The sequence below is a fragment of the Ailuropoda melanoleuca genome, chromosome 2, assembly GCF_002007445.2.
Source record: "Ailuropoda melanoleuca isolate Jingjing chromosome 2, ASM200744v2, whole genome shotgun sequence".
Classification (NCBI taxonomy): Eukaryota; Metazoa; Chordata; class Mammalia; order Carnivora; family Ursidae; genus Ailuropoda; species Ailuropoda melanoleuca.
In genome coordinates this window covers 138,023,118-138,050,987 of record NC_048219.1, presented here as the reverse complement: position 1 = coordinate 138,050,987, position 27,870 = coordinate 138,023,118, and the positions used below count along the sequence as shown (strand labels likewise).

Below are 27,870 nucleotides of genomic sequence, written 5' to 3'. Positions count from 1 at the left end.
TTTCCTCAGAGGTCACTGAACTGTGCTCCGGCTGGCCTTCGGGGCTTTGACCTATCAGCAAATAGATAATGTTTTCGAAAAAGCTTGAATTCTGTTCAGTGTTTTATAATGGTGAAAACTGAAGGTGGAAACGGTTGTAAAACCCTCTGACCCTCCACGGTGGCGAGTCTGGTTTCTCTGGCTTCCTCAAGTTCACGCTCGCAGGTGAGTGACTTCTGCTGTCTACGGCATCCGCAAGGCCATGTCCTCTAGCTTCTACTTGGTGGGGTGCTGTGTTTCTGATTCACTAACGGCTGTCTTCTTGTCATGCCATGAACAGCGCTCTCATGCTTGGGTAGGAACTGGCAGGACACACTGACAGTTTCATAATACGATGCGCAGTCCCGATGGCCCTTGGTCACTGTCTCATGTATAGCAATACTGCTTTATGCATCAGCTCTCTCGTGTGTGTGTGTATGTGTGTGTGTGTGTGTGTGTGTGTGTGTGTGTGTGGTGTATGGGGTGTGTGGCACAGATGGGTGCCCAAAGTAAAAATGCTAGTGAATTTTTAAACCTTGGCTTTATGAAAGCACAATACTGTTCGCACAGATAACCCCAAATCCCATCCCAGAAAGCTGGTGCTGGTTTAACAGAGAACTACACCAGCTTTCTCTTGTCTCCAACACCATGCTCCTTTCCTCACTCTCCCGGTTTTCAATAATTTAGATACTAAAAAATGGGAGCTCTGGATGCATGGCTAGAGGGGGAAAAGTCGGATTCTAGAGTCTCATTCCCCTTTTTAGGTTTCCCGAGCTAGTAGAAATTACCTGTTGCTGATGATTTGAACACATAGATCAAATATCATTCACATATAAGACTGGGAATAAAATGTGGTATTTCCAAGCGTTTTGAGGGAAGTCTAGCTCACTAGACATATTAGAGACAACTTAAAATGACTGCACCCCAAACTCTTAATGTTGGGATCTAATAGTGGTTATCATTAACCTTGTAAAATATTAACTTATTTACAGACTTTTGTTTAATAGAAGTTCTTTCTGTGTGCAGCCACACCACCCCCCCACCTCAGCCCACACACCCCCTACCCCTCCAGACTTGGGTGCCCTCCCCCTCTGCTCTGTAACCCTCTACGGTGATCTCCAGAGCCTCCATTTCCCTGCCTGGGAGTTACTATTTACATGCCCTGCCCCCCACTTGATTGTAAGCCCCTTGAATAATTTGTGTGTCCTCCTACTAAGAGTAATGGTGACAAATATTTGCTGATGAATGCTGGAAATAGATTAGGAAGTAATGTAGGAAAAAAAAACCCAACCCTGTTCACTCCATGGTTTTAAAAGACACTGAAATTGCTAAAAAATTAAAAAGAAAAAAAATGCCCAAGTTCCATTGCAAGAACCAAGTGTTAAGAGTTGTGTGTTGCTTTGAGCAGATGCGGGAACTATGTGCGTAGAGACCAAGAAAAGCTGGGAGTAACGCTACCTTAAACTTTTGTTTGAGAGCTATTCTTTAGTCCTCTATTTCATTTCTTTCTCTTGTCCATCAGCTGCAGCTCTCAGGGCTAAAGGGGCCTCATTTTTATCCTAGCCTATCCTATCTTCCACACTGTTGACACACACCATCACGCCACAACCCGCTTATCTGCAAGGCAGTTTTTTTTTTCTATTTTTCTTGCTTCTTAGCATAAACTAATATTTCTTTTCTCCTTTTAATGATCCTTGGGAGAAACAAATCATTGGCTGGGTTTAATAATATCAAAAGTGCGCTACCTACATTTCTACATGTCAGCAGTGAAAGATACTTTAAGGGCTTAAAAACATCAGAATTTGTGGCTTAAGAGGTGACTTTCAAATTCAAGAGGACCAGGAGCAGTTCTGCTTTTCTCTCCGAGCAGCCCAGGGAAGGGGAGCGTGTGGTGCTGGCGGCCCTGAGAGCTTTTACAAAAGGAACGGCCTCACGAAGAGAAAAGCCACGGGGAATATTCACAGTGTGCTGTGGGGCAGGGTGAAGGCCACTCCACTCCTGAGCCTGGCCTTGTACCCCTCGCTATCCCTCCAGCTCCTCATTGACCGTTACGGCATTTATATCTTCCTTATTATCTTGGCCTGGACGCAGAAAACTCTCAGCTTCTTCCTCCTGAATTCAGCTGAAGCAAGATCAACATGTTTCAAAGATAGAATTTGGGAGAAAATGAAATGGAAAGCGGAACAAATCTCCTCAGAGACAATTGAAAATCTGATAGAGTAGAGAAGTGACAAGAGCCTGAAGTGACAGGAGCCTGGACACTGATGGCTTGGCTGTGGGGCACCTGAAACCTATTTGTTTTAGTCACCTGAGGCCTATCTGTCCGGGTGCGAGATGAACTGTGTGGCCTGTGCCCTACTGAACGAGGGTGCCTGCTGCCTGGCCTGGCAGAATGTTTGTCCTTCCCAACCAGATTTTCTAGTCCCTCTGGGTGTGGGCTCTCAAGTTCCAAGCCTTATCAGAGGGTTGGCTTTTTTAACAAGTGTAAAAATGATCAAGTCTTTATCTTGCCTAAAAGTCTTTATTAGCTCCCTTGTCATTGGGATAAGGTCCCAAGTCCTCAGCGTTAAAGATGAGGCCCCGAGGAATCCAGCAGCCAGATCCTTCAGAGATGTCCATCCACTTTCCCTCACACTCACTGGATGTTCTTCCATCCTTGAGCAATGTGCTCTCTCTTGGTCTGGGCCTTTTCATGTGCTCTTCCCTGCCTGGGATGCTTTGCTCTCTCCTGTTTCCTTGGCTAACTCACCCGCATCTCCTATGTCCCATGTTTAAAATGCGCTGCCTCCAAAGCCTCCCCCAGCTCTCTAGACAGGGGCAGGACCTCTGTTTAAGGGTCTAGGAGATGCCCATGCTTCCCCTTCACTCACAATCACCATGCTTGTCATTTCTTATGTGGCACCTGTCTTCCGTGCCACATTGTAAGTTCCACAAGGACAGGGCAGGTTGGAGGGCTGGTATTCCATATGATTTTTAGGTTGGGTAAATCAAGCAGTATTTCTTCCCCAGGCACCAGGCTGTCCTGAACTGACCTTGTAATGCAGGAGTCAGCAAACATTTTCTGCAGAAGGCTAGAAAGTAAATGGTTTAAGCATTGGTGGGTGGGTGGGGGATGTAAGTATAGTCACAGCTACTCAACTCCTTCATTGTAGCACAAGAACAGCCAAAGACAAAATTAAAACAAATGGACACGATTGTGTTCCAATAAAGCTTTATTTACAAAAACAGGTAGTGGGCTGAACGGTCCTATTATAGTTGTATCTTCAGCCTGGAAGGATTCCATCTTCTGGGAGAACTGTCTTCACCCCTGACCTGTTTTTTTTCTTTCTTCCTTCTTTCTCCCCTTCCTTCCTTCTTCCCTTCCTCCCTCTTTCTTTCTTTCTTTCTTTCTTTCTTTCTTTCTTTCTTTCTTTCTTTCTTTCTTTCTTTCTCTTTCTCTCTCTCTTTCTCTCTTTCTCTCTTTCTCTTTTTCAGTTCTCCTGCAGCATCAATAGCCAGACTGGTGTCTTAAAGTCACACTTAGCAGCCTTGATGTAATGGTCCATGGTGGGCACTGACATTTTGTGTTCTTTGGACTTTTGATTTGTCCCTGACATGGCTTATAGAACTTCATCTCATCTGGTTTTGACAGCCTCAAGCCCCCTTGGCACTGCTTATTTATCCCCTTTCTGAGGTTTGTCAGTGTTCTAGGTTCTGCCAGGCAACTCATCCAGATGTTACACTCTGTCTTCTCTCTCTTCTCCCCAGCAGTGGTTTTCCAGACTATTGTTGCTAGTGTTCTAAAGTAGAATTATCTGTGAAGTGTCCCAGTAAAGGTCAGGAGACTGTTCTCCAAGTTGGTAAGATTACACATCTTATCAAAGAAAAGAAAACTTCAACCCTGGAGAGTTAAACAGAAGTACAGACAGTCTGCACATAGACCACATGCCATTTAGCAGAGAGGGACAGTGGTGCTGGCGTGGACAATTAAAAATGCTTGGGGGTTCCACAATTAGGCGGCCAAAGTCTGCCAGCCAGTGCTTAGAAATCTTGATTTCTCACTTTCAACTCCCGGATTTTCTAAGTGTATTGGAAGACCATCTTCCTGGAAGACTTGAAAATTAATCTGCTTCCAGAGATTTTTTGGAGGTTCAATCATTTACTTTATGAAAAGGCAGAGTGAAAAGGAAGTTATTTTCAATTCTGTATTCTTTTGTGAGGCTAAAGTAAATGTTGTTGTTGTAAATTGTTAGGAAACCTTAATGAAAGCTTCCTGCAATGTGTGATATGCAAGAACCCTTCACACGCTTTAGGAAGCTCAAGAACAGAATTGATGGCTTGGGTAGTATAGACAACAGCTGGGAGAGTAGAATTAGATGACATTACGCCTGCTGATACTGATGGGGAAACAATGTGACAAAACACTATAGCACGCTTACATCGTGGAATGTACCAGGTGCGAAGGAGACATACTCACGCGACCCTGTGAAACAAAACTGTTTATCACTGAAAACTAGATTCTCACTATGTTCCCAGGGTCCCAGAAACTATCAGAGATGCTCTCCAGCATCTGCTGTGTTTCCCAGAATCTCATCCAATAAAAAGGGAACTAATCAGTGGAAGAAAACATGGTCTAATGATATACCAGAATTTCATTCTACGCTTATAATGGTATGAGGCAACTCAGCTAACATCCAATTCTGGAAACATCACCTTTCCTGGAAAATATCATAAGCAAGGCTTTTGCGTATTCGTTCTAGTAATTTTGGTATCTCGTTGCACTTTCCCAGACTTAGCGCTATAAAGTTGCCACTGCCTTTACGGATGCCTGCAAGTCAGAAACGTTTTCAACACCGTGGCCTTCAAAGTCCTCACTGCCATTTCTGAGCTGGGCAGAGATAAGGGAACGAGCTTTAATTTCTGGCTGAGCACCAACTGAAGAGCCAAGAACTAGCAGCTCTGACGTCCAAGGGCAGGAAAGGATGGATTTCCCAGCTAAAGTAAAAAAGCAAATTCATCCTTTCCTGGCTTCACAAAAGTTAATTAATTTTTTACTCAGATGTATTTGACATATAGGTTTAAGGTATACAACTTGTTGCTGCGATGCATTTATATATGGTAATATGATCACCACCGTAGCTTTAGCTAACACCTCTATCACGTCACATAATTATCATTTCTTTTTTGTGGTAAGAACATTTAAGATACAGGCTCTTAGCAGTTTTGAAGCATTCAATACGGTATGGTTGACTATAATCGCTATGTTGTGCATTAGATCTCCAGAACTTACTCATCTTCTGGTTGCAAGTTTGTACCCTTTAACATCTCCCCAATCCCTCCACCCCTCACCCTCTGATAACCACCATTCTACTGTTTCTATGAGTTTAGCTTTTTTAGATCCCACATATAGGGGATATCATATAATATTTGTCTTTGTCTGGCTTATCTCATTAAACATGATACCCTCAAGATCCATCCATGTTGTCACAAATGGCAGGATTTCCTTCTTTCTTATGGCTGAATAATATTCCATTGTATATATGTGCATATGTATGTGTGTATATATATACACATATATATAACTTTTTATATATTCTATATATGTGTGTATATCTACATATATATATATGCCACATCTTTTTTATCCATTCATCCATTGATGAGCACTTAGGTTGTTTCTGTATCTTGGCTATTGTGAATAATGCTGCAATAAACACAGGAGGGCAGCTATCTCTTCCATATCCTATTTTAATTTCCTTTGGGTATATACTCAGAAGTGGGATTGCTGGATCATATGATAGCTGTATTTTTAATTTCTTTTTTTAAAAATATTTTATTTATTTATATGAGAGAGAAAGGGAAGGAAAGAAAAAGAGAGAGAGAGCATGAGCAGGGGCAGAGGGACAAGGAGGGGAGAAGTAGACTCCCTGCTGAGTAGGGTGCCCAACACGGGGCTCCATCCCAGGACCGCAAGATCATGGACCTGAGCTAAAGGCAGACGCTTAACTGGCTGAGCCACCCAGGCGCCCTTGTATTTTATTTCTTAAGGAACCTCCACACTGATTTCCATAGTGGCTAAACCATCAACAGGGCATGAGGGTTCCCTTTTCTCCAAATGATTATCAACACTGGTTAATTCTTGTCTTCTTAATGATAGCCATTCTTTTTTTTTTTTTTTAAGATTTTATTTATTTATTCGACAGAGATAGAGACAGCCAGCGAGAGAGGGAACACAAGCAGGGGGAGTGGGAGAGGAAGAAGCAGGCTCACAGCAGAGGAGCCTGATGTGGGACTCGATCCCATAACGCCGGGATCACGCCCTGAGCCGAAGGCAGACGCTTAACCGCTGTGCCACCCAAGCGCCCCAATGATAGCCATTCTAACAGATGTGCGGTGATATGTCATTATGGTTTTGATATACATTTTCCTGATGATTAGTGATGTTGAGCATATTTTCACGTACCTGTTGGCCATTTGGATGTCTTCTTTAGAAAAATGTCTATTAGTTTCTCTGTCCTCAGTTTCTCTGCCTTTTTGCTTTATTCAGGCCTTCAAAGGAGTGAATGAATAATGCCCATCTGCACTGGTCAGGGCAGTCTTCTACAGACTCAAATGCTAATCTCTTCTGGTAACACCATCATAGACATACCCAGAAATAATGCTTTACGAGCTCTCTGAGCATTCCTTAGTTCACTCAAATTGATACAAAAAATTAACCTTCCCACCAACCTCAGACAAACTCACTGTGAAACCAGGTTAAAAATGAAACAAAGTAAGGCCAGCCCATAATTTTGCCCAAGCGCAGGCAAAAGCAAGGTCATTGTGCAACCCCCAAAATACCAAACATCTCTCCGTGACTATGTCTGTACCCAATCATAAAATTGCTCTGGCTTTCTGACAGCATCCAACTGGAGCAAACCCCCACTTTCTTGGATCCTCTCCCAAATCACCTAACTGTTGAAGCCTAAGTCCTATAATAGATTCTTCCTAACACGCTCTTACTGAGACACCCCATGCTCTCCTTCACTGCAATAAGTAATAAATCCGGATCGTTCAACTACAGTTGCATTCCCAGTGGTCTTAGGCTGAAGGGCACTGCCAATGCTACTGGGATGGAAATCCACGCTATGCATCAATTTTTGTGTTTGAGGGTATTACTTTTTAATAGTAAAATAGAGATCACAAAAATTGCATTCAGAAAGAAGCAAAATGTAAGCAAATCCAATGTGAAAGCAACTGTACGGAATGGCAGAGGGCCCAAAGAGGGGAAAATGAAGAGAGGAGGTTGGTTGATTGTCATTCTCCTCCTTAATAGAGGGTGACTTACTGCAAGTGACCTGAGAGGGAGGGGTAGGAAGACAGTGTCTAGAGCAGGGGAGACAGTTTCTAGGCTTGAGGGCCAAAAGGAACATTAGCCATCTTCTCCCTTTGTGCCAACTAATGTGCGGACAGTTTCATGTCATTTTCACACTAGTCCTGCAAGGCAGATTTTATCACCATCACCGCCACTGACTTGAATGATGGAGAGTTCAGGGCCAGGGGAGAGGTTAAAATACATATCCAACAACATGGAGTGAAGCCACAGGATCTATGAGACTCTGAAGTTCATGGACAAGACACTACACCACTGGCCTCTAAGTGCTGCCAAGTATTTGCACACAGTGGAAAGAAACCTTTTTAAATGAAGAGCTAAGCCAGGAAAAAAATATCACTGAGTACTGAATGTTTAAAAAAAGTTTTATTTTAAAATTAGGAGATGTAATATTACAACTATTGCTAAAGTTTTCTTATTTTCTCATTATCAAAGTATTTCTTTCTTTTCCTTTTGAAAAATAAATTTTTGGTTAAAATTTCAAAAATGATATAACCCATGAGCATTGCATTCTCTGAATGTAATACTGCTATAGTGAATGAATTTCGTTGTTGAATAAGAATTTTGAATCTAGTTCATGTAGTTTTTTTAAAATTTTACTGAACTTCTAAATTGCTTAATGAAATAGTTTCTCACTCTACCTCTTAATAGTGAGTTTATTTTTTAAAATTTATTTTTTATTAATCATATTGATTGGTACTATTATGTTGATAATAACTTTGATAAGATGTAATGAGAAGAGTACTTTACCTCTGTGGTTTTCTTCCCCCAAATACACAACCCCTGTCTAATCCTGAGAAAAATATCAGATAAGTCCCATTTTAGGGGACATTCTACAAAATAACTTCTCAATATTCCTCAAAACTGTCAAAGACATCAAAAACAAGAAAAGTATGAGAAATTATGAGAGCCAAGAGGAGCTTAAGGAGATATAATGACTTAATGTAATATCTACATCTTTGTAATGCTTTGTACTACTAGATATTGAATCTTTTTTTTTTAAAGATTTTATTTATTTATTTGACAGAGAGAGAGACAGCCAGCGAGAGAGGGAACACAAGCAGGGGAGTGGGAGAGGAAGAAGCAAGCTCCCCACGGAAGAGCCCGACGTGGGGCTCCATCCCCGAACTCTGGGATCACGCCCTGAGCCGAAGGCAGACGCTTAAGGACTGAGCCACTCAGGCGCCCTAGATATTCAATCTTTGCCAGTATTTCAGTTAATGGTTTTAGTATTCATTGCTGATCATTACCCAAAATCTATTCATTGAAGTTGCAGATAATTATTTCTCTAACTGTATGGGATTTTAGAAATCAGTAATGGATATTGATTTTTATTGAATCCTTTTTCTGCATCTATCAAAATGATCAAAATTTTTCATTAAACAATCATTGCATTCCTGGGATCAACATTGCTCATTATATTTTGTTCATGAACTGTTGAATTATACTTAATGTGTTTAGCAATTTTAAATCTATTTTCAAAAAGTAATTATAATTCTATTTTTTTCTTATAACATTCTTGTTTGTTTTGATGTCAAGGTTATACTTGTTTTATAAAATGAGTGGGTAGCTCTTCCCCTAGTCCACACTGGGCTCCCCATATCCTCGATCTAGGAGTTGCATTTACAAAGGAGCACTGCAGGCTACCCACCAGTGTCAGGCGTTGGCATTCCAGACACTGACCCAGGAATGTCACCAGTTGGTTGTATAGCTCTAGTGGTTTTTATTTTTACTCGTGGAAGGAAGGAAGGAAGGAAGGAAGGAAGGAAGGAAGGAAGGAAGGAAGGAAAGAAGGAAGGAAGGATAGATAAGCAGAAAGGACAAATAAATAAAAAGTAACTATCCATTCATCAGCTTGAGAAAGGCATAATCAATGGTTTGGCTTTATATTTCCTAATAATTAGACTCTTTAGTGAAGTTACTGACCAACTAAGAAATCTGCTCTTTAGTGAGGATTGAAATTGTTAGTGAAAGTTATTTCTTGTACCAAACTGTTCTTTCATTTGACTAGTTTGTTCGAAGAGGAGAAAAGAAATAATTGCAATGATTATTTTATTTTGTAGGGTTATTGCCTGCAGATTGCAATCACCATGTCTGACTCAGTAATTCTTCGCAGTGTAAAGAAATTTGGAGAGGACAATTATGGTTTTGAGTCAGACAGATTCTGTAAGTGGCCTTTTTCTCTTACTGTCTCTTATGCAAAAAGAGGTTAGAGCAAACGTGGACAAGCTAGTGAACTTCCAAGTGGCAGAGGAAAACCAACAATAATATGGAGAACCATTACTGGATGTATTTCTTACCCACAAATGGGTTGTTCTCTCCAGAATCCATGTAATGGAATGTTTAAAAATGCATGAAGTGTGGGTGAATGCAGGCCGGCTGCGTACACGGAAGAACACAGCCAACGGAATTCATACATTTTGCAAGACTGAAATCATGGCAGGTCCAGAAATTGATGCCCAATTCCATTTCGCTGATATCAAAACATACTTCAACTCTTATACTCTCACAGGTAGAATGAATTGTGTCCTGGTCACATATGGAGGCATTGCTTTGATGCCTTATCCTTGGTCTTATAGTTCAAGTTAAGGTCTAAAAAAGCACCAGCTGTGAAAGCAGCATAAAGGGATTTTAAACTGTACCTCACCTGTTAAGTTCCCATGCCTGGAGAAGCTAATGTCAACTCATTATGTGATACTCAATCTGTACAATAAATTAAGAACCTGGGGGGAAAATGCACAAAGTGTGGGTGAATGAAAGTATCACATCTATAAATATCTCTTTCCTAGTAGAGTAGGGTTGTTCCAGCATTGTTTACTACTATTGCCTTTATCCATCTATTGTTATAATTGATTATAGTAGTAATTATTTAGTGAGAAACTACCAAGATTATGCTGGCCAGAATGAGATAATGGGAAAGAGGACCCATAACATTAGTACCTAATGTCTAGGGAGCACAAATGATTCCAAGCAATTATTATTATTATTATCATTATTATTATTTTTTAAAAGATTTATTTACTTATTTGAGGGAGAGAGAGAGAGAAAGAGAGTACCTGAGCAGGGGGAGGGGCGGAGGGCGAGGCAGAGGGAAAGCATAGGGGAAGCAGACTCCCCGCTGAGTGCTGAGGAGGAGCCCAAATGAGGGGGCTTCATCTCAGGACACTGAAATTATGAGCTGAGCCGAAACCAAGAGTCGGATGCTTAACCGATTGAGTCACCCAGGTGCCCTGTAATTACTAGTTTTTTAAACAAATCTTATGATTTTACAACTTACAGAGGAAGAAAATGAGACTTGAATAAGCCAGTGATGGGTATTAAGGAGGGCACATATTGCATAGTGCACTGGGTGTTATACGCAAATAATGAATCATGGAACATTGCCTCAAAAACTTGGGATGTACTATATGGGGACTAACATAGCATAATAAAAAATGATTATTAAAAAAAAATAAAACCTGGCAAAGTTTACATGACCAATAATTGATGGAGCTATCATCCTAATCCGGTTCTGATTCCCAAATCCAAGATGCTAATCTCTATCTATACTATAATGCCTCTTTACTCTTACTTAAATCAAATTAATTAAAATGCCAGGGAATCAGGATGTGCTGTCCCATGGCGGTGGTTGACATTAGCACCCTGAAATTCCTTTCCCTGTTGCTTCCCTACACCCGTGACCCTGCACCTCCACTTTCACTTCCTACCCTCCATTTGCTCTGACCTAGGCTGGGGAAAATCATAGCCAGCTTAATCCTATGGCTTCTCCTGGCTTGGGAGTGTCAACATCATCTTATTGTCTAGTTAATTTGTAGCCTCAATTTTATTTTTTTTTATTTTTTATTTTTTATTTTTATAAATATTTTATTTATTTATTCGACAGAGATAGAGACAGCCAGCAAGAGAGGGAACACAAGCAGGGGGAGTGGGAGAGGAAGAAGCAGGCTCACNAGCAGGCTTAGCAGAGGAGCCTGATGTGGGGCTCGATCCCATAACGCCGGGATCACGCCTTGAGCCGAAGGCAGACGCCCAACCGCCGTGCCACCCAGGCGCCCCTGTAGCCTCAATTTTAAACAGATAAATTCTGATGTTTCCAAGGAACCTAACAATAAGTATTCATTTTACTTGGTAGCTCATAAAATTAGATTTTCTTCATCTAATTTAAAAATGTTGGTCTCCAGTTGACATTCAGAAAATACAAATATCTCATATCCTGTAGAAATATCAAAAAATGTAGTCAAGACAACAATTCTGAACCTGACAGGGTGTCTTCTTGTGTAATACGAGAGAGAGAGAGAATGAAAAAAGGAGAAGAAGGCAAATAGTCATTTTGCAATGTTCCACGAATAAAGCCAATTTATGGGAATGTTTGCCTGGAGCAAAATTGTTAGTGACTATGTTGTTGTGTCATTATTATTAACTGCTTTGTGCATTGTTTTTATCCTGACAGATAACAATGATAAGAATTCAAGGTAAGTGACTATTTCAACAATACATCATCTTTTCTAGAATAACTTCCTAATATTCCTTTTAAAGGCACAAAGCAGATATAATATTTTCATGCATATTGTACTTTCTATAAAATGGCATAGGTAATCCATTCCTTTTCTCTCTAAAACATTGCTGTAATTTGACTTCAAAAACCTTTTGAAATATTCCTTCTGTGTTAGGTCCAAATCTCCCCTCTGTATCCAGCTACACCACAGAATTTCTAAACTAAATGGGCAGAGGGATGATTTTATGAGCACAGGAGAGATCCCTAAACCTCAAATTCTTCCCACAGACAAGTAGTAGAACCCTAAAATTTAATTATTAGATATTTCTCTTTAGTTTAAGAGTTAAAATTCTCATATAAAAAATGTCAGTCAATCATACATTGGTATAAGAATAGGATTAGACAGAGTCTAACTTAGAAGGCAGGCACCAGGCAAGTTCCTGAAAAAGAGGCGATAGAAAGGCAGACGTTGAAGTTATATAGGAAATTCTAAGTAATTTGCAGTAGAAAGGGATGTTGGATATGGTAACATTAGTTTTAGACTAGGAGTGCTAGGGTCAGATGGGCCTAGAAGAACCACACTTTTCTCACTGGGTAGAAAAAAGATGAAAATGGGTGTAGGTGTAGATGAATGGCAATGAGAGAATGAACAGGAAGGTTGAGTGAATTCTTCAGTTTTTAGAGGAGGTGAATCTGTCTTCTGATATATATAGTAATGTAAAATGAGAAGAACATGGTGAAAGCTTGAGAAAGCTGTGGAGGGACATGGAATAATCTGTAGACAGATAAAGTACCGTGCTGTAGATTGAGCTAAGACTGGAGGCCATACTCATTCATTCATTCTTTCATTCATTTCACAAATATTAATTAAGTGCCTACCAGGTATCAGACACTATTACAAGTGCTTAGGATACAGAAAAGAACAAAATGGACCAAAATATCTGTCCTTGAGTAGTTTACATTTTAGTGAAGGTGACATAATAAGCACCATAAATAAATACAATACATAGCATGGTAGCTAGTAAAAATCTATCACTTTCTTTCTGAGAAAAAAAAAAACAAACATGGAATGGAGATGTGGAATGCTGTGGGAAGAAAGTTGACATTCTAAAGGCTTTGGCCAGGGAAGATCCCATTAAGAAGGTGACTTATGAGAGGAGATGAGGGGGTTGGCCATGCAAGTATCTCAAGAAAGAGCCTTCTGGTGAGAGGAAACAGCAAGTGCAAATGGTCAGAAGTGAGAATAAATTTGATATGAACAAAGGTCAGCAAAGAGGCCAAATGGCTCGTGTGCTGAGAACCGGAGTGCAGTAGGAAGAGATGAGGTCAGAGAGCCAATTGGCCAGACCATGGAGGGCCTTGGGCATCTCAGCAAGGACTTGGGATTCTTCTCTGAGCTGGAGGGGAAGCTTAGGGCAGCAGACGGCAGGCATGGCATGTGTTGGCATCAGTTCACATGGTGGAGAGGTTGTCTCCAGCAGGCCCCACAGCCTGGCTTCAGGAGGAGAGGGGCAAACAGCTGCATGGATGCAGAGATGCAGTTTCCAAAGATGAGGTGGGGAAAGAGATTAAGGATGATGGCAAGTAAGAATGTAGTCCAGTGACTGGTGTGGGATCTGGGATGCATGGGGAAGGAAGCACCATCTTGATGGGGTCTTAACAATTGTAAACTAATGAGGATTTAAGGGACTACAGATCTCAACTGAGATGACAAATAGGTGTAGAAGGAGGAAGTGGCAAAACAGGATGTGTAGGCAGTCCCAGAATGCCAATGGAGTAGAGTAGTTTCTGGCGAAAGAAATGACCAGGGTGTATCCATGAATGGATGACTCAGGTGAAGTAGAGATCCCTGGAGTTGAGAAGGTCAAAGATGGGTTAGATACAATTTTATGAGAAATGATATGAGTAAGAAATACTAAGGAAATACAATTTTATGGGAAGTATGGGAGTTTTTAAAACTTTTCCATCATATCAATACTATTTAATGTAGTTGTAAAATTTTTAAGGGCTAGAAGGAAGCTTTAAATCAGCTAATCCAACCACCTTAACTTACATTACAAGGAAATGTAAATAGAAACAGGTTGAGGGTCAGGGCTGAGGTCCAGCAGTTTTATGTTAGTATAACTGGGAGTACAGAGCACTTTTTAGTTTCTTTCAATACCTCTCAGAAAAACTTCCCTGGATCTCTGCTGAACATGAGATATAGCTATACTGAAATCTCTGGAAGACGTAAATCTGAAAAACAAGAGCTTGCTTTTAGGATGACAGGTTTGGCAAGAATTTTTCAGTCAGTAGGGAATTTATTTCTTGCTAGAGGATGACTCATCAAATCATTACCTAGGGAGAATTTCTCTTTGTTTTGGAAAGGATGGTCTATAAATCCATATGTTTTTCTCCTCAGGTTACAAGATGAGAGGAAAGGTGACAGCAATCAAGTTGGCTTCTTTCAATTGGTAATAAAACTGTGCTGATTTTTGACATAAATTTTGCAACTGTGAATTGTTCAGATCATGGAGGGAGTGTTAAATCTTAAGTCACTGGCAGGTTTTTAAGTACAGTGTTCACTTTTTCAGTCATAAACTTTGTCTATGTAATAACATGCTAAATGGCAATTAGAAATATGTTGGTAATTAAACACATAAATCCTGGGGCACCTGGGTGTCTCAGTCGGTTAAGAATCCAACTCTTGATTTCAGCTCAGATTGTGATCTCAGGGTTGTGAGATCGAGCCCTGTATTGGGCTCCATGCTGGGTGTGCAGCCTGCTTAAGATTCTCTCTCTCCCTCTATTCCTCTCTATTCTCTCTCTTTCTCCCCCTGCCTCTAAATAAAAAAATAAGCAAATAAATAAACAAAATAATATTAAACACATAAATCCTACCTGGTATATCAGAAAAGTGTCTTGGAAAATAATCACTAAGCCCATAATTATTTTAGTAAGGAAAATCAACACAGTAATCATATCATGTATATTTATCCTTATGATATTTCTTTGGAAATTCCATAGTGGTGTGTTTTCCCCAAATTTTCACAAGGTAGAGGCATTTCTAGGCACTAATAGGCACTCTTGTTTGTCAAAATCCATTCTGGGATACAATTTATGCTCTTGTTGAATGCTTCACACAGTATTTCTACACGGCAATGGCATCAATGCCAGTGACCACTTCCCACTGAAATTGTGAATCAATGGCTAAGAACTGAAGTCAGTTCTTGATGTAAAGAGAATGAATTCAGAGACTAGGAAAGAAATAACATAAACAATGTAAGAGTCTAGTGTTTTAGATAATTGATATACCACTTACTTTGATACAATTAGTGAAAACTCTACTGTTCAATTAAGATGATCCCCATAAAATTTGGTGCTGAATGCTATTTAGCAGAGCCTAGTAACTAAAATTAAATAGTCCTCGTACTTCTCCTGCTTTTCACCCATAGATGATCTCTGAATCCTTTGTTTTTCAAGTTTCGATTTTCTTCAACGACTGACATTTGGCTGATGTTTGTGGGAAGTTTATGTGCGTTTCTCCATGGACTATCCCATCCAGGCGTGCTGCTCATTTTTGGCACAATGACAGATGTTTTTATTGACTACGACACTGAAATACAAGAACTCAAGATCCCTGGAAAAGCATGTGTAAACAACACTATAGTATGGATCAACAGCTCCCTTAACCAGAATGTGACAAATGGAACACGGTGTGGGTAGGCTGCTATTTTTTTTTTTTACTTGTTTTGCTTGTATATTAAATTGTAATTCAAAATGTGTAAATGGGATTTTATTAGCTGAACTGGAGTGATATCCAACACAGATATTAACCCATATTTCTACAAATTACTCTGCCCTGAGGTTCTTCCTATCTTACCAGGTTTTTAAATCCTAACAAAAAAACAGAATTGGAAATTGCCCATTAAATGTGTCACCCAAATATAAGCACTCAGTAGACTATAGGCTTGAGGATGAACACTACCGGTATACTAGGAAGGTAAGCCATGAATTTTACTTGAGTCTTTGTCATATCTCATGTCTTACATGGAAGACTTCTTTTACTTCCTTAACTCCTTTCTGTTTCTTAGCTCCTATGGCTGTGGCTAATGGTCTACTTGATCTTCAGCCTTCTTTCTAGAATGGGAAATTCATTAGTGTGTTACAGCACTTGGAGTCGGGCCGCTGGCCTCAGTAGTTGAGTTTCTATGGAAGAGTGGTGCGGCACCATAAACAGAAAGGAGCCATGCAGTATTAGTCAGAACCCACTGTGCTACTATTCATTTTGTGATAAGCCCAGCAGGCTGCCTTGCAATCAGTGAGTCCGCAGTGTTCAAGATGCTGACTCACTGTCACAGCATGAACTTTGCAGTCTGCCTCACATTGCCTCAGGGCCAGAACAAACTCATTTGCATGTACGAACCCACACACTCAGGTTCAAGAGCCAAGGGCAGGGCACATCCTGACTAGAAAGACGCTTGGAATAGCTCCCCTAGGCAAATTTATATTTTTCACCTTCGTTTAAAAATTTTTCTATGTATTTCATTTAGATTATGAACAAATCCTCCTAAACCACTGATAGTGTTCCATAATATTATCTGCTGTTAAGGTCTTTCCTTCATTCACTCATTTAACCAAATGTTTTTGAACAGCAGTACATACCGGGAACTTATGTAAGCCTCAAGGATTACAATGGTTCTCTTGAATCATGGTCCTTACCTTCATGGCATTTAGGTCTAGTCGGTAAAATCACCATTAAATCAAAGACCATTCAAATAAATATGTAGTTACAGCTGGTTAGAACTTGACAGGAAAATACAGGACAATATATAATATGCTGAATTACCCTTTAAAAAATAATAGGCCTACTCATTAGAAATAAATTTCCTAATGTCTAAATATATATATATATTTCTTTTCTAAATTTGGAAGTAAGATTCTGAACAGTTTGTATAAAAGAGTTACTGTTGTCAGTGACAGTCTTTTAAATTTTTCTTTTATGTTGAAGGACAAAAATGAATTGCTTCTTACAGGGTAGTTCAACTACAAAATGTAATGTTAATTACTTCCCCCTTTGGAAAAAAATGCATTCAGACTTATGTGTGATGTAAATTGATCCAAATCATTAATAACATTTATGAAGGCAAAATTTTCTAGGGAAAATTCCTGAAGGTACATCCTGTTATGCCTTAAAATTTGGTAATAAATGTTAGAGGGGCCAAAACTTGAGACATATCCATGATAACAAGTGCTCATAAATATTTATTAGATGATTTAAAGAATGACTCTACCACTAACATCTGTATCACTAACATCCAATAGAAAAGACTTTACTGTGGCTACCCATTATTCACACTTTATTTATTCTTACTAGATAATATACTTGAAGGTGAGCAGATAATGAAAAGCAAATAGGAGCTTTCAGAAGCTCATTGGCTTTTGCTGAATTCAAATGATACAGAGCATGTAAATGGATATTTGTCCTTTTATAAAATTTCATATGGGTATCTGGAATTGTGTAGACCACATCTTTCTCAGACCTTTTCTTTACCAGGAACTCCTTTGATGAGTTAAATACTTTAATTGTGAATTATTATGGTCTCTGATATGACTACTGTTGTACTTCTGGGTAAATGTTTGTTTAGCTTTTATGTAGTTAAGATCACTGTGACAATGGACTTGGGTGAGACAGAAGAGAAGGGAGTGGACATTTTCCTACCTGTAAGTAGTTAAGAAGCCTCCAGAATTACTCAGCTCTTTTGCAACTTCTTTCCTTGGAAAAAATATATCATTAAAACAATCTCTCCACCTATTATAATAGGTATATTAGTCTTGGAGAAGGCTATTCCATGATTTTATCAACATAAGCATGTAAGCATGCATGTGTAATGGTAGGAGCTGGTTTTTCTCTTCCATTTCACTGGTTGGTTTCTATACATCAGTTGTAATCCATTGGATGAATTTTTAGGCAAAGCCTTCCAAATGGGTCTCAGTGCATAATGCTGAAAAGTATTATAGAACATCAAGCCTCCGGATTAGTTTATCAGAATTCGTTTGCTCTGAGTAGTCAAATAATAAGGCAAAAGAATGAAAGATGACGGGAGGGGAAGTCCAAAGAGTCCAAATACCACAGTGCGGCTTCTTTTTATTTTCTTTTATCCAAGTGAAGTGTAAAAATTCAAATGGAAGCCACAAAGTCTTGTGATTTAATTGTGGAAGTGACATACCATAATTTCTGTCATTTTCTATTGGTCACACAACCAACCCTGGTACAGTCTGGGAGGGGACTATACAACAGTGTGAATACCAGGAGACAAGAATGATTAGAGGCTCTTTAGAGGCTGACTACTGTGGCCATTGAAAAGTTTGATTCCTCATTTCCCCCACATGTGAATGCATCAAAGTAGAAATCAGCCTGTTTTTTCTCTTGGATTTCAGTCTGTTTTCTTCTCAACGTACAGTTAGCATATGCATTCAAGCACTATGTTGAAGTTAGACACTACAAAACAATACACTTTTCAAAACAGCTTTATTGAGACACAATTCACATACCATGAAATTTACCAACTTATGGTGTACAATTCAATGATTTTTAGTATTTCACAGAGTTGTGCATCCATCACTACGATCGATTTTAGAACATTTTTATTACTACAAAAAGAAACCCCACACCCCTTAGCTATCACTCTCCAATTCCCCATTCCTCCCTCAGCCCTAGACAACCACTAATCTACTTTCTGGCTCTGTAGATTTGCCTATTCTGGACATTTCATACTAATGGAATCCCACAATATATGGTCCTTTGTGACTGGCTTCTTTAACTTAACATAATGTTTTCCAGGTTCATCATGTTGTAGCATAAATTAGGACAGCCTGGCATGTGTCTATCCTGGAGAGTGTTCATGTGCACTAGAGGGGAATATGTGTTTTGCTATTATTGGATAGGATGTTCAAAAGATGTCTGTGAGGTCTAATTAGTTTATGGTGTTATTCAGGTCTTCTATTCCTAGTTGTTCTATCCAATACTGAAAGTATGGAGTTGCAATCTCAATTATTATTGAACCATCTATTTTTACCCTTGAATCTGTCACACTTTGCTTCATGTGTTTGGGGGCTCTGTTTTTAGATGTATATATGTTTAAAATTGCTATAATCTCAAAGATTGACCCTTCTATCATTACAAAATGATATTTATTTCTAGTAAAAATTTTTAAAAGTTTATTTTGTTTTATATTAGTACAGCCACTCCTGGTTTGTTATGGTTGCTCTTTGCCATGACACATCTTTTTCCATACCACTTTTTTTATTTTTAAGATTTTATTTATTTATTTTTGCAAGAGAGAGAAAGTGAGCATGAGTGGGGAGGAGAGGCAGAGGGAGAAGCAGACTCCCTGCTGAGCAGGGAGCCCACCATGGGACTCGATCCCAGGACCTGGATCCCATGACCTAAATGGAAGGCAGATGCTTAACCATCTGAGCCACCCACGCATCCTCTGTATTACTTTCGACTTTTTCATATTTTTGTTTCTAAGATATGTCTCCTGTAGACAGCTTACAGTTGGAGCTTTTTTCTTTTTAATTTATCCAGTCTGACAACCTCTGCCTTTTGATTGGATTATTTAATCCATTACTTATAAAACTAACCTACACAAGAGTCTAAAAAAGTGAATAAGAGAAAGCTAGAGATCTCAGGCCCCAAATAATGACATGGTTGTGAGTTCCTTGGGTTGTCTTTGGGCCTCACATGTACTAGATTGGGTGTTGGGAAAGCTGCAACCTAGAAATACCAATAAGCACAAACCACAAAAGACCCAATAAAATTCTGCTCTCTCTAGATAATAGACCATGAAGAGGCAGACTGAAAGAAGAATTTCAGACAATAACTATTCTTTTCAAGCCAACACCACAGAACAAAACAGAACACACATAACCTTACTCTTACCCATGCCAGCAAAGGTTGAGTTGGGGGCCTAGACTTCCATCTTTGCCAGGTATCAGTGAGCCCTTGTGGTGTCCCTCCCCTACCCAACTCCCGGTGTCAGTGAAGACTATGTGGAGGCCGGAATCACTCCACTATAATGAGAAAGCTCTCTCCCTACCTGCTTGGGTAGGATCAGAGAGTCAGGACCTTCATCACCACCACTATGGAAGAGAAAATCAATACATTTTCAGATGAGGGAAATAAAGAGAATTTTTTGCCAGGTGACTTAGCTAAAAGAATGGCTAAAGGAAGTTAATCAAAGTAGAAATCAATAACAGAGAGATGATGGAACACCCCCCCCCACCAAATTCTTGGGAATCAGACAATAAACTTCTAAGTAATCCATAGGTCAAAAATGAAGTCTCAAAAGGAAAAGTTTTAAAAATTGAAGTAAATGAAAAGGAAAACAGAAAATGTAAAAATCTGTAGGACACAGCTCAAACAAGGCTGAGAGGAAAATTTATAGCTCTAAATACATACATTACAAAAGAGGAAACATCTCAAATTTAACATCTAAGCTTCCAACTCAAGAACCTAGAAAAATAGCAAAGTAAGTCCACAGAAAACATATGAGAGGATAAAATAAAGATAAAACAAACAAATACAGGAAATCAATGAAATACACCATGACCAAGTAGAGTGTATTCTAGAGAAGAGTACATGGTTCAGTATTAGAAAAACAGTCAATGTAATCCACCGTATTAACAGGCTAACATAGAAAACCATGTGATGATCTCCATTGATGTAGGAAAAGCATTTAAAATTTCAATATCCATCCATAATAAAAACTCTTAAAAAATTAGGAACGGAAAGAAATTTCTTAAACTTAAAAAAGGACATCTACAAAAAAGTCCTATGGTTAACATCATACTTAAAAGCAGAAGATTGAATATTTTCTCCCTAAGACTGGAAGCAAGGCACTTTGATTTTATGGTGCATTTATTTTTCATAAAAAGCAAGATAAGAATCCACATATCTTAATAATTTGTAAAATATATCTTACCTTTCCCCTCTAATTGTCATCTTTCTGCCCTCCTCTCTTTCCAACAAATGAGCCAGGGGAATCTTAATTTAGCCAAGTAGATGTGAGTCAATTTTGCTCTTAAAAAGAAAGGCGCCCATTTGGTGAGCCAAATCACCCGCACAAAGAATCCTTTCTAGGATTTTATAACTATAAGAAAACTTTTCACCAGATGATAAAAAATTTGATGTGCAGTCAAAGGAGCCAAGCCAGCCTGCTCTTTTCCTTCCTATCAGTTTTTCTGATCGGTTTGCCCTGTTGTTCGAGAAATATTCTCAAGTAATTTCTAAAACCCTAATAACTTCTTATCCCCCAAAATGAGTTAACCGTTCATCTCTGGGGTGCCTCAGGAGTGAACAGAATCATAAACTACACATGTCCTTATCCACACTACCCAGCAGTGATATAATTCTCCTGAAGTTTGCCCCAGTAAATTCTGGAGCTGTGTGAGTGGTCAGTACTTTCAATCTGAGTAGGTCTGTTTATAACTGGCAGCTGCGTCTTTCATGGCAGCCATTTTATCGCCTCTGCTTAGAGCGCGTGCAGGAGGAATGCACCACAGGAAACCTAAGTAAAACTTTTTGACAAATACTCCTAGTTCTCTGTTTCTGGACACCCAAGTTTCTTTCACAATGAAAAATTTCACAGAAAACTAAGAGTATGGCCTCATTTACACATTAGAAGTCTTTTTCTTCATTATGCATCCTACACAGAGATCCTTAACTTTTGTGAGAACCTCTGATTGTGGATACTTATATGTAAGTTTTCTAGGTCTTGTTCATTCTTGGGGTTCTCTTAAACCATCATAAAAGACCAGGAATGTGGTGAACAGACATATTAGCTGTTTTGGAGACTCTTCTTCCAAAGAGCGGTTGACCAAGGCAATTATTTCCCTTCCTTATAAGTATTTTAAAAGTCAAAGCAAAATAAAGAAACATTTATTGAGGTATCCTGTCTGCTATGTGTAAGGTACTGTACAAGGCTTCGGGCAGTGTGAGCAAGCAGCTTAAATCAAGCCCTTGCCCTCAAGTGGTTTGCAATCTAGCCAAACAAACATAAATCTATTCAGTATAAATATATTCAATGAAGATATTGAATAATAGTGCAAGATGTCAATAAAATCTGGCATGGAATAATAGTTTGTTTTGAATTAAAGAAATTATACTTCAACACTTGGTCCAAGTTCGGTAGAGGGAGAGAACATTTCAAGCTTGGGTCACAGAAGGAAGGCCTGACAGGAAACAGAGAGCATGTAGGATGAGAGAATCTCTGCTGAGGACGCTGCTTTCCAGTTTTCTTTCTTTCTTTTTTTTTTTTTAAGATTTTATTTATTTATTTGACAGAGATAGAGACAGCCAGCGAGAGGAGGGAACACAAGCAGGGGGAGTGGGAGAGGAAGAAGCAGGCTCATAGCAGAAGAGCCTGATGCGGGGCTCGATCCCATACCGCCGGGATCACGCCCTGAGCCGAAGGCAGACACTTAACCGCTGTGCCACCCAGGCACCCCTGCTTTCCGGTTTTCTAAAGAAATAGACTCGCTATCATTTAGAGCATCCTCAAGGGTCAGAATTGTCACCAACCAATATGTTCATTTTCTAAGTACAAAATTCTTTATTTCCTGAGAGCAATTTCAGACTAATCTGTGCCTCCCCTCCCTATCCCTGCCAATCCCCCAAGGCCTGTGCCACAGTGTGGTAGTTGTGCTGAAAAAACCATCGAGCTTTCTTGCTATGCCCCACATTCTCACCTTAGAAATTGTCCCAGAGAGTGAAACCCCCTGGACTGCAGTCAGCAGAAGGACTGGGCTGATAAAGTGTTTTTCTCCTTCCTTGGGATGATGACACACACATTTTTCAGTGTTACCTTGAGATGGAAAAGTTGAAAAGCTGGCTTCAATTCCTGGAGAAGGTTACAGTAAAGCCTCCAGATTTACAGCACACATCTCTCTACTAGTGTCTTCACAGACACCAGTCTGGCTTTTTAAAACCTCTCCCTAGCAGTGATTTCTCCATCACTGCATAATGAGCGTGAGTGAAGGGCCTTGGTAGACAGAGCACTGAGCTGCCATTTACTGCCCCTGGCTTCCAGCTGCCAGTGAGTCATTTTTGCCTGTAAAAATGAAGGTGTTAGGGGCGCCTGGGTGGCTCAGTCAGTTAAGTGTCTGCCTTTGGCTCTGGTTACGATCCCGGGGTCCTGGGATCTAACCCCACATTAGGCTCCCTGCTCAGCAGGGAGTCTGCTTCTTCCTCTCTCTGCCCTTCCCCCCACTCATGCTCTCTCTCTCTCTCAAATAAATAAATAAAACCTTAAAAAAATAAAAATAAAATAAAATGAAGGGGTAGGCATTTTTGCTGGGATTGGTACCATGAGGTCTAGGTGAGATTTGGCTGGACTGATGATAATTCTGCGTCGATAAGATGCTTCACCCGAATTTCATATTTTATCTTCCTCTGTACCCACAAATGTAATCTTTGGTAAGCTTGACCCTACTTCTGAATCTTAACATTTCCCTCCCCTCTATTGAAGGTTGCTGGACATTGAAAGTGAAATGATCAAATTTGCCAGTTACTATGCTGGAATCGCTTTGGTAGTACTCATCACAGGATATATTCAAGTGAGTGGCGCCTCCTTTTTATTTATAGATTCACATCTGGGTTCAGAGACATTACAATGAAATGCAAAGTGCACTCTTTAACTTTTAAGTTGTTCAGAAGCCCGAAGGACTACAGTTTTATTTGGAGGTGGGAGGGGGTGAGAGAATGGGGAAGGATTCTTCTCCGACGGGGAGGAAAATACAGACAGTTGTCTAGAGAGACTAGACTGAATTTCAATGCCCTGTCCTCCACCACCCCCTCTATTTCATCTTCTAAACTCAAAAATAGGTGGTTGTGGGTGTGTTTGTAAAGGGGATGTGGGCACCCCAGAGAAAGCCAGACATGAGGAATTGGAGGAAAGCGAACTTTACTTTCTTTTTTTCTTTCATTGCTAAAACTCTCGCCAATCTGTGTTCTAACCCCAATTCTGTAAACTGACTCTAGAGTGTAGTCTAGATTTAAACCATGGAAGGGCCTGGAGTTACTTAACCGTTATTAAACAAGAAAAATATTTCATCTTTTACTTTCTTCTGTAGAAAAAATAATGAATCCCCTCAACCCCCATTCATTCAAGAATTCCAGGAAGTCCGTGTTCATTGTAAAGAGAAATGAATCCATTTCCCCCATTCTGGTACTGAGGGTGTTAATGACAGCCTGACTTTGCTTGGTTGGGGACAGCTATCAGTAGATTCCTGCTTATGTCATAATTTTTGTCTTCCTTTCTCTGAAAATCATTGTCCAACAGTCTGAAAACTATGCATTCATGCTTGTCGGCAGGCCTCTCAGGAGGAAAAAATACACTCAGAAGGGCCATGCAAAAATAGGGATATAAGAGCAAGAATTTCTCTTTGGTGCTGTGAGCTTTCCTTTACGCATGCGGAAAGTGAAGCTTGGTAAGGTTAGATCTGCAAGTGGCAAAGCCAAATTCACACCCAAACCTTCCGGCTTCCCTGGCCACAGCTGTTCCCCTCACCCTGCTTTCAGCAGCAGGTGCCTGAGCTCACGCCGCACTTCCCATGACTCGGCAATCTGTGAATCACTTTTCTCTTTTTCTCAAGGCTTATATTGAAAGCATTTTCTTCTGAAAAGAGAAGGAATGAACGAATATTTTTAACATCACAGTGCCAAACATTCCTTGCTCCATTTTCAGATATGCTTTTGGGTGATTGCTGCAGCTCGTCAGATACAGAAAATGAGAAAAATTTCCTTTAGGAAAGTAATGCGAATGGAAATAGGATGGTTCGACTGCAATTCCGTGGGAGAGCTGAATACAAGATTTTCTGAGTAAGTGGCTGGTAGGAGGTTTTAATGTATGTGTGCGTTTTTGGTCATAGAACCCTAAATTAAATAACGATTAGAAACACGTTTTCAGTTATTTTGGATGCATTTTATCTCTTAAGTTGGGATTTTACAGGTAGCATGGTTTTTTCATGCTTTATCCGATATGGTCATTAACAATTGAAAGCCAGGATACTACGATTTTGTTTGTAGGCCCTTGATTTAAATGTTAGAAATGAAATATTACAGAAGAGAGTTAAAAGAAGTAAGGCTATATGGCCTCCGAAAGAGAGACTGAGGGATGTCACTGTATGTATCTACAGGGAAAAACAATGTAATTAGGATGAATTATCTTGCCTTGTCTGTTGAGACCATTTCTGCACATAAAAACAAAGACCAAAGAAATCCAAAATAGTTTGAGAAAGATTCAAACTAAACAACGGGTTTTAAATCCAGTTTATACCTAAAGACCATTTGGGGTCATTGATAGCCCCCTTCCCCTCCTGCTCCAGGTATTCTGAATGAGCCCTGAGTAATTAGAAGCAATTGAACCCTATTGAATTGAACTTTGGGGTCTCATGAGGTCCCATGAGAGAGTGTGTAGTATGGTGTAGATCAAAGACTGAATGTTGGGATATTTGATTCTAGCACTCATTCTGCCCCTTCCTTATTGTGACCTCGAACAGATCCTTAAACCTTACTAGAATACAATTGTCAAATCCCTGGGTAATATCTTAGGTCTTTTTTTTTTTTTTTTTTCTTTTCAGTCCTAAGCCCTGTTTGTTCCATCTAAACAAGAGATTATGAGAATGTTCCTAGGAATATGAGTTTAATGTATTTATATTCAAACAGTATTCTAGAAGACTTACCGTATGCAAGCCATAAAGACAAACCACACAACTCCTGATCTCAAGGAACTTACAGCCTAGTAGGAGGGATAAAAGGTGCAAGCAAATAAATAATCAAAGCTGACATACTGATAGCTTACTGTACTCTAGGCACTGTTCTATATACTTGACATATATTAACTAATCTTCATTACAACCCACTGAGGTAAGTTCTGCCATTATCCCCATTTTACAGATGAGGAAACTAAGGTACAGAAAGGTTAAGTAATTTGCCTAGGAAAAGCTTGTGTTCAAATTCAGAGTCTGGCCCCAGAGTCTGTGATCTTAACCACTATTCTATCCTGCCTATAAGCAGAATGCAGTAATTACATACACTTACACACACATACACAGATTCATTACATTGCTATGCAAACACAGGGAGGAAGATATTACTTTTTCCTCAAGGGTTTTTATGAATTAGGTGGTGTGTGGGTTACACCTTGAGGCTGAAAGGATTTAGCAGGTATGAAGAAGGAAAGAAGGGCTCCTCAGGACAGACCAAGAACATGAGCTATAGGAAAGAAAGAGACAAATAAGATGGTTTCCGAAAAGAAAGTCTTTGTCCACATTGAATGGACACCAGTTGGGAACGTGGGTTGAGGACAAACTTAGTTGGGTATGAGGGAGGGAGAGACTTGATGACCACACAAGCTATAGCAAGTTTCTTCAAATGCGAAAGGCTGTTATGTTTCCCACAGGCAATGGGGTACAGAGACGGCAGTAGAAGGGAAAGGCTGGGATTTCTCAAAAAGACATTTGAATTGACCAAATTCAGTTTTAGTGATCAAAGCCTTTCTTGTTTCTAGCGATATTAACAAAGTCAATGATGCCATTGCTGACCAAATGGCCATTTTCATTCAGCGCATGACCACGAGCATCTGTGGGTTCCTGTTGGGATTTTACCAGGGTTGGAAACTGACCTTGGTCATTATCTCTGTAAGCCCTCTCATCGGGATTGGAGCAGCCATCATTGGTCTGGTAAGAGTGTCTTCTCTCCAAGACATCTGCACTGAGAAACAGCCAGAAATGTGAAATTTGACTCCTTTTTCTAGTGTACGTTTAGTCAACATTATTTATCACTGTTCTGATTTATTTTGTTTGATTATTCCTCGGTATCAAATAAGAATCCATCAATCCAGGGATTGATGGTATTTTAATAGCATAAATATTATTGTATTAGTAACAATAACAACTACATTTGTTGAGCATACACTATTTTGCCAGGCACCATTACAAACTTCATATATATTAGCTCTAATCTTTACAACAAACTTATAGAGTATTAATGCCATTTTAAACATAAGAAATGGAGGTTCAGAGAGGTAAAGAGACTTGTCTGGGACTGCACAGGTAGCGAGTGACAAAACTGGATTCAAATACAAGGGAGCCTGATTCCAAATCCCCATGCACTTTCTCATATGCCTATTGCTTCCCATGGTCTCCCAAACTCAGATGTTTTCTTCAAAAAGGCCCAACAAATGTACCCAGATCAGGAACAAACACATAAAAGAGATTTCTGCATTCACGGCTGTGTTCTCCGTGCCGTCTGATCAGTTTCAGGAAGAGGTCACCCGACCCATTCTGAGCGGTATTTCCATTTCCTAGGCATGCAGGCCAAGAAAAAGCATAGGAGTAGGAATTTTGGGTCATCCCAGTCAGAAAACACTCCCAAGGATTAATAAATTCTTACATCACACTTTGAGAGCAGCCACCTCGGAGAGCAGCTCGTGGGATCAGGCACACTCATAATTTGTTGTAAATGAGAATAGAATTCAGATGAAAAGCTGCATACGCTCACATCATTGAGCAACAGGAAACCGATCTCCATAATATTTTCTAGCAAAATATTCTCGACAATCCACTGGCTGTATTACTCTAACATTTCCCAGGTGGAGGTACAGAGTGACAGTGGCAAAGAGCTCACTCCTCTCAACTGGTCACCCCCTGATTCTAGCATCTGGCTTAAGAAAGGCATATTTAGCATGTCAAAACTTTAGCTTTCTGTCTTGAAGATAAGGATAATACCTCCCAAAGGTCATTGTGATGACTGAAGGCATTATCCATATTATGCACTTAGCATGGCATCAGCACAGAATTAATTGCTAAAGAGATATTTGCTTTTATTTTTTCCAATCCACCATAATGTGCAAGCTTTATGACAGTCTTTCCTCCCAAACACTTTCTAGCTTCACTACAGGGAAGCCTAACCATCCATGGGGCATCTTTGGGGATTCTGCAAACATTTGATTCAGCTTTTTTC

The 27,870-nt window shown here is 39.7% G+C and overlaps 1 protein-coding gene and 1 pseudogene across 1 annotated transcript in view; both read left to right on the top strand.

Annotated features, from left to right (window-relative positions):
- The first annotated feature begins 4,933 nt into the window (after window positions 1-4,933).
- Window positions 4,934-27,870, top strand: part of ABCB11 (ATP binding cassette subfamily B member 11) — an 83,384-nt gene continuing 60,447 nt past the window's right edge. Inside the window, exons 1-8 of the mRNA XM_034654698.1 lie at window positions 4,934-4,997; window positions 9,433-9,535; window positions 11,820-11,841; window positions 14,266-14,317; window positions 15,327-15,565; window positions 23,375-23,462; window positions 24,593-24,726; window positions 26,417-26,588. Coding sequence (XP_034510589.1) covers window positions 4,980-4,997; window positions 9,433-9,535; window positions 11,820-11,841; window positions 14,266-14,317; window positions 15,327-15,565; window positions 23,375-23,462; window positions 24,593-24,726; window positions 26,417-26,588 — 828 coding nt within the window. The 5' untranslated portion in view covers window positions 4,934-4,979. The remainder of the gene's footprint in view (window positions 4,998-9,432; window positions 9,536-11,819; window positions 11,842-14,265; window positions 14,318-15,326; window positions 15,566-23,374; window positions 23,463-24,592; window positions 24,727-26,416; window positions 26,589-27,870) is intronic.
- LOC105236409 lies at window positions 9,785-9,993 on the top strand (annotated as a pseudogene).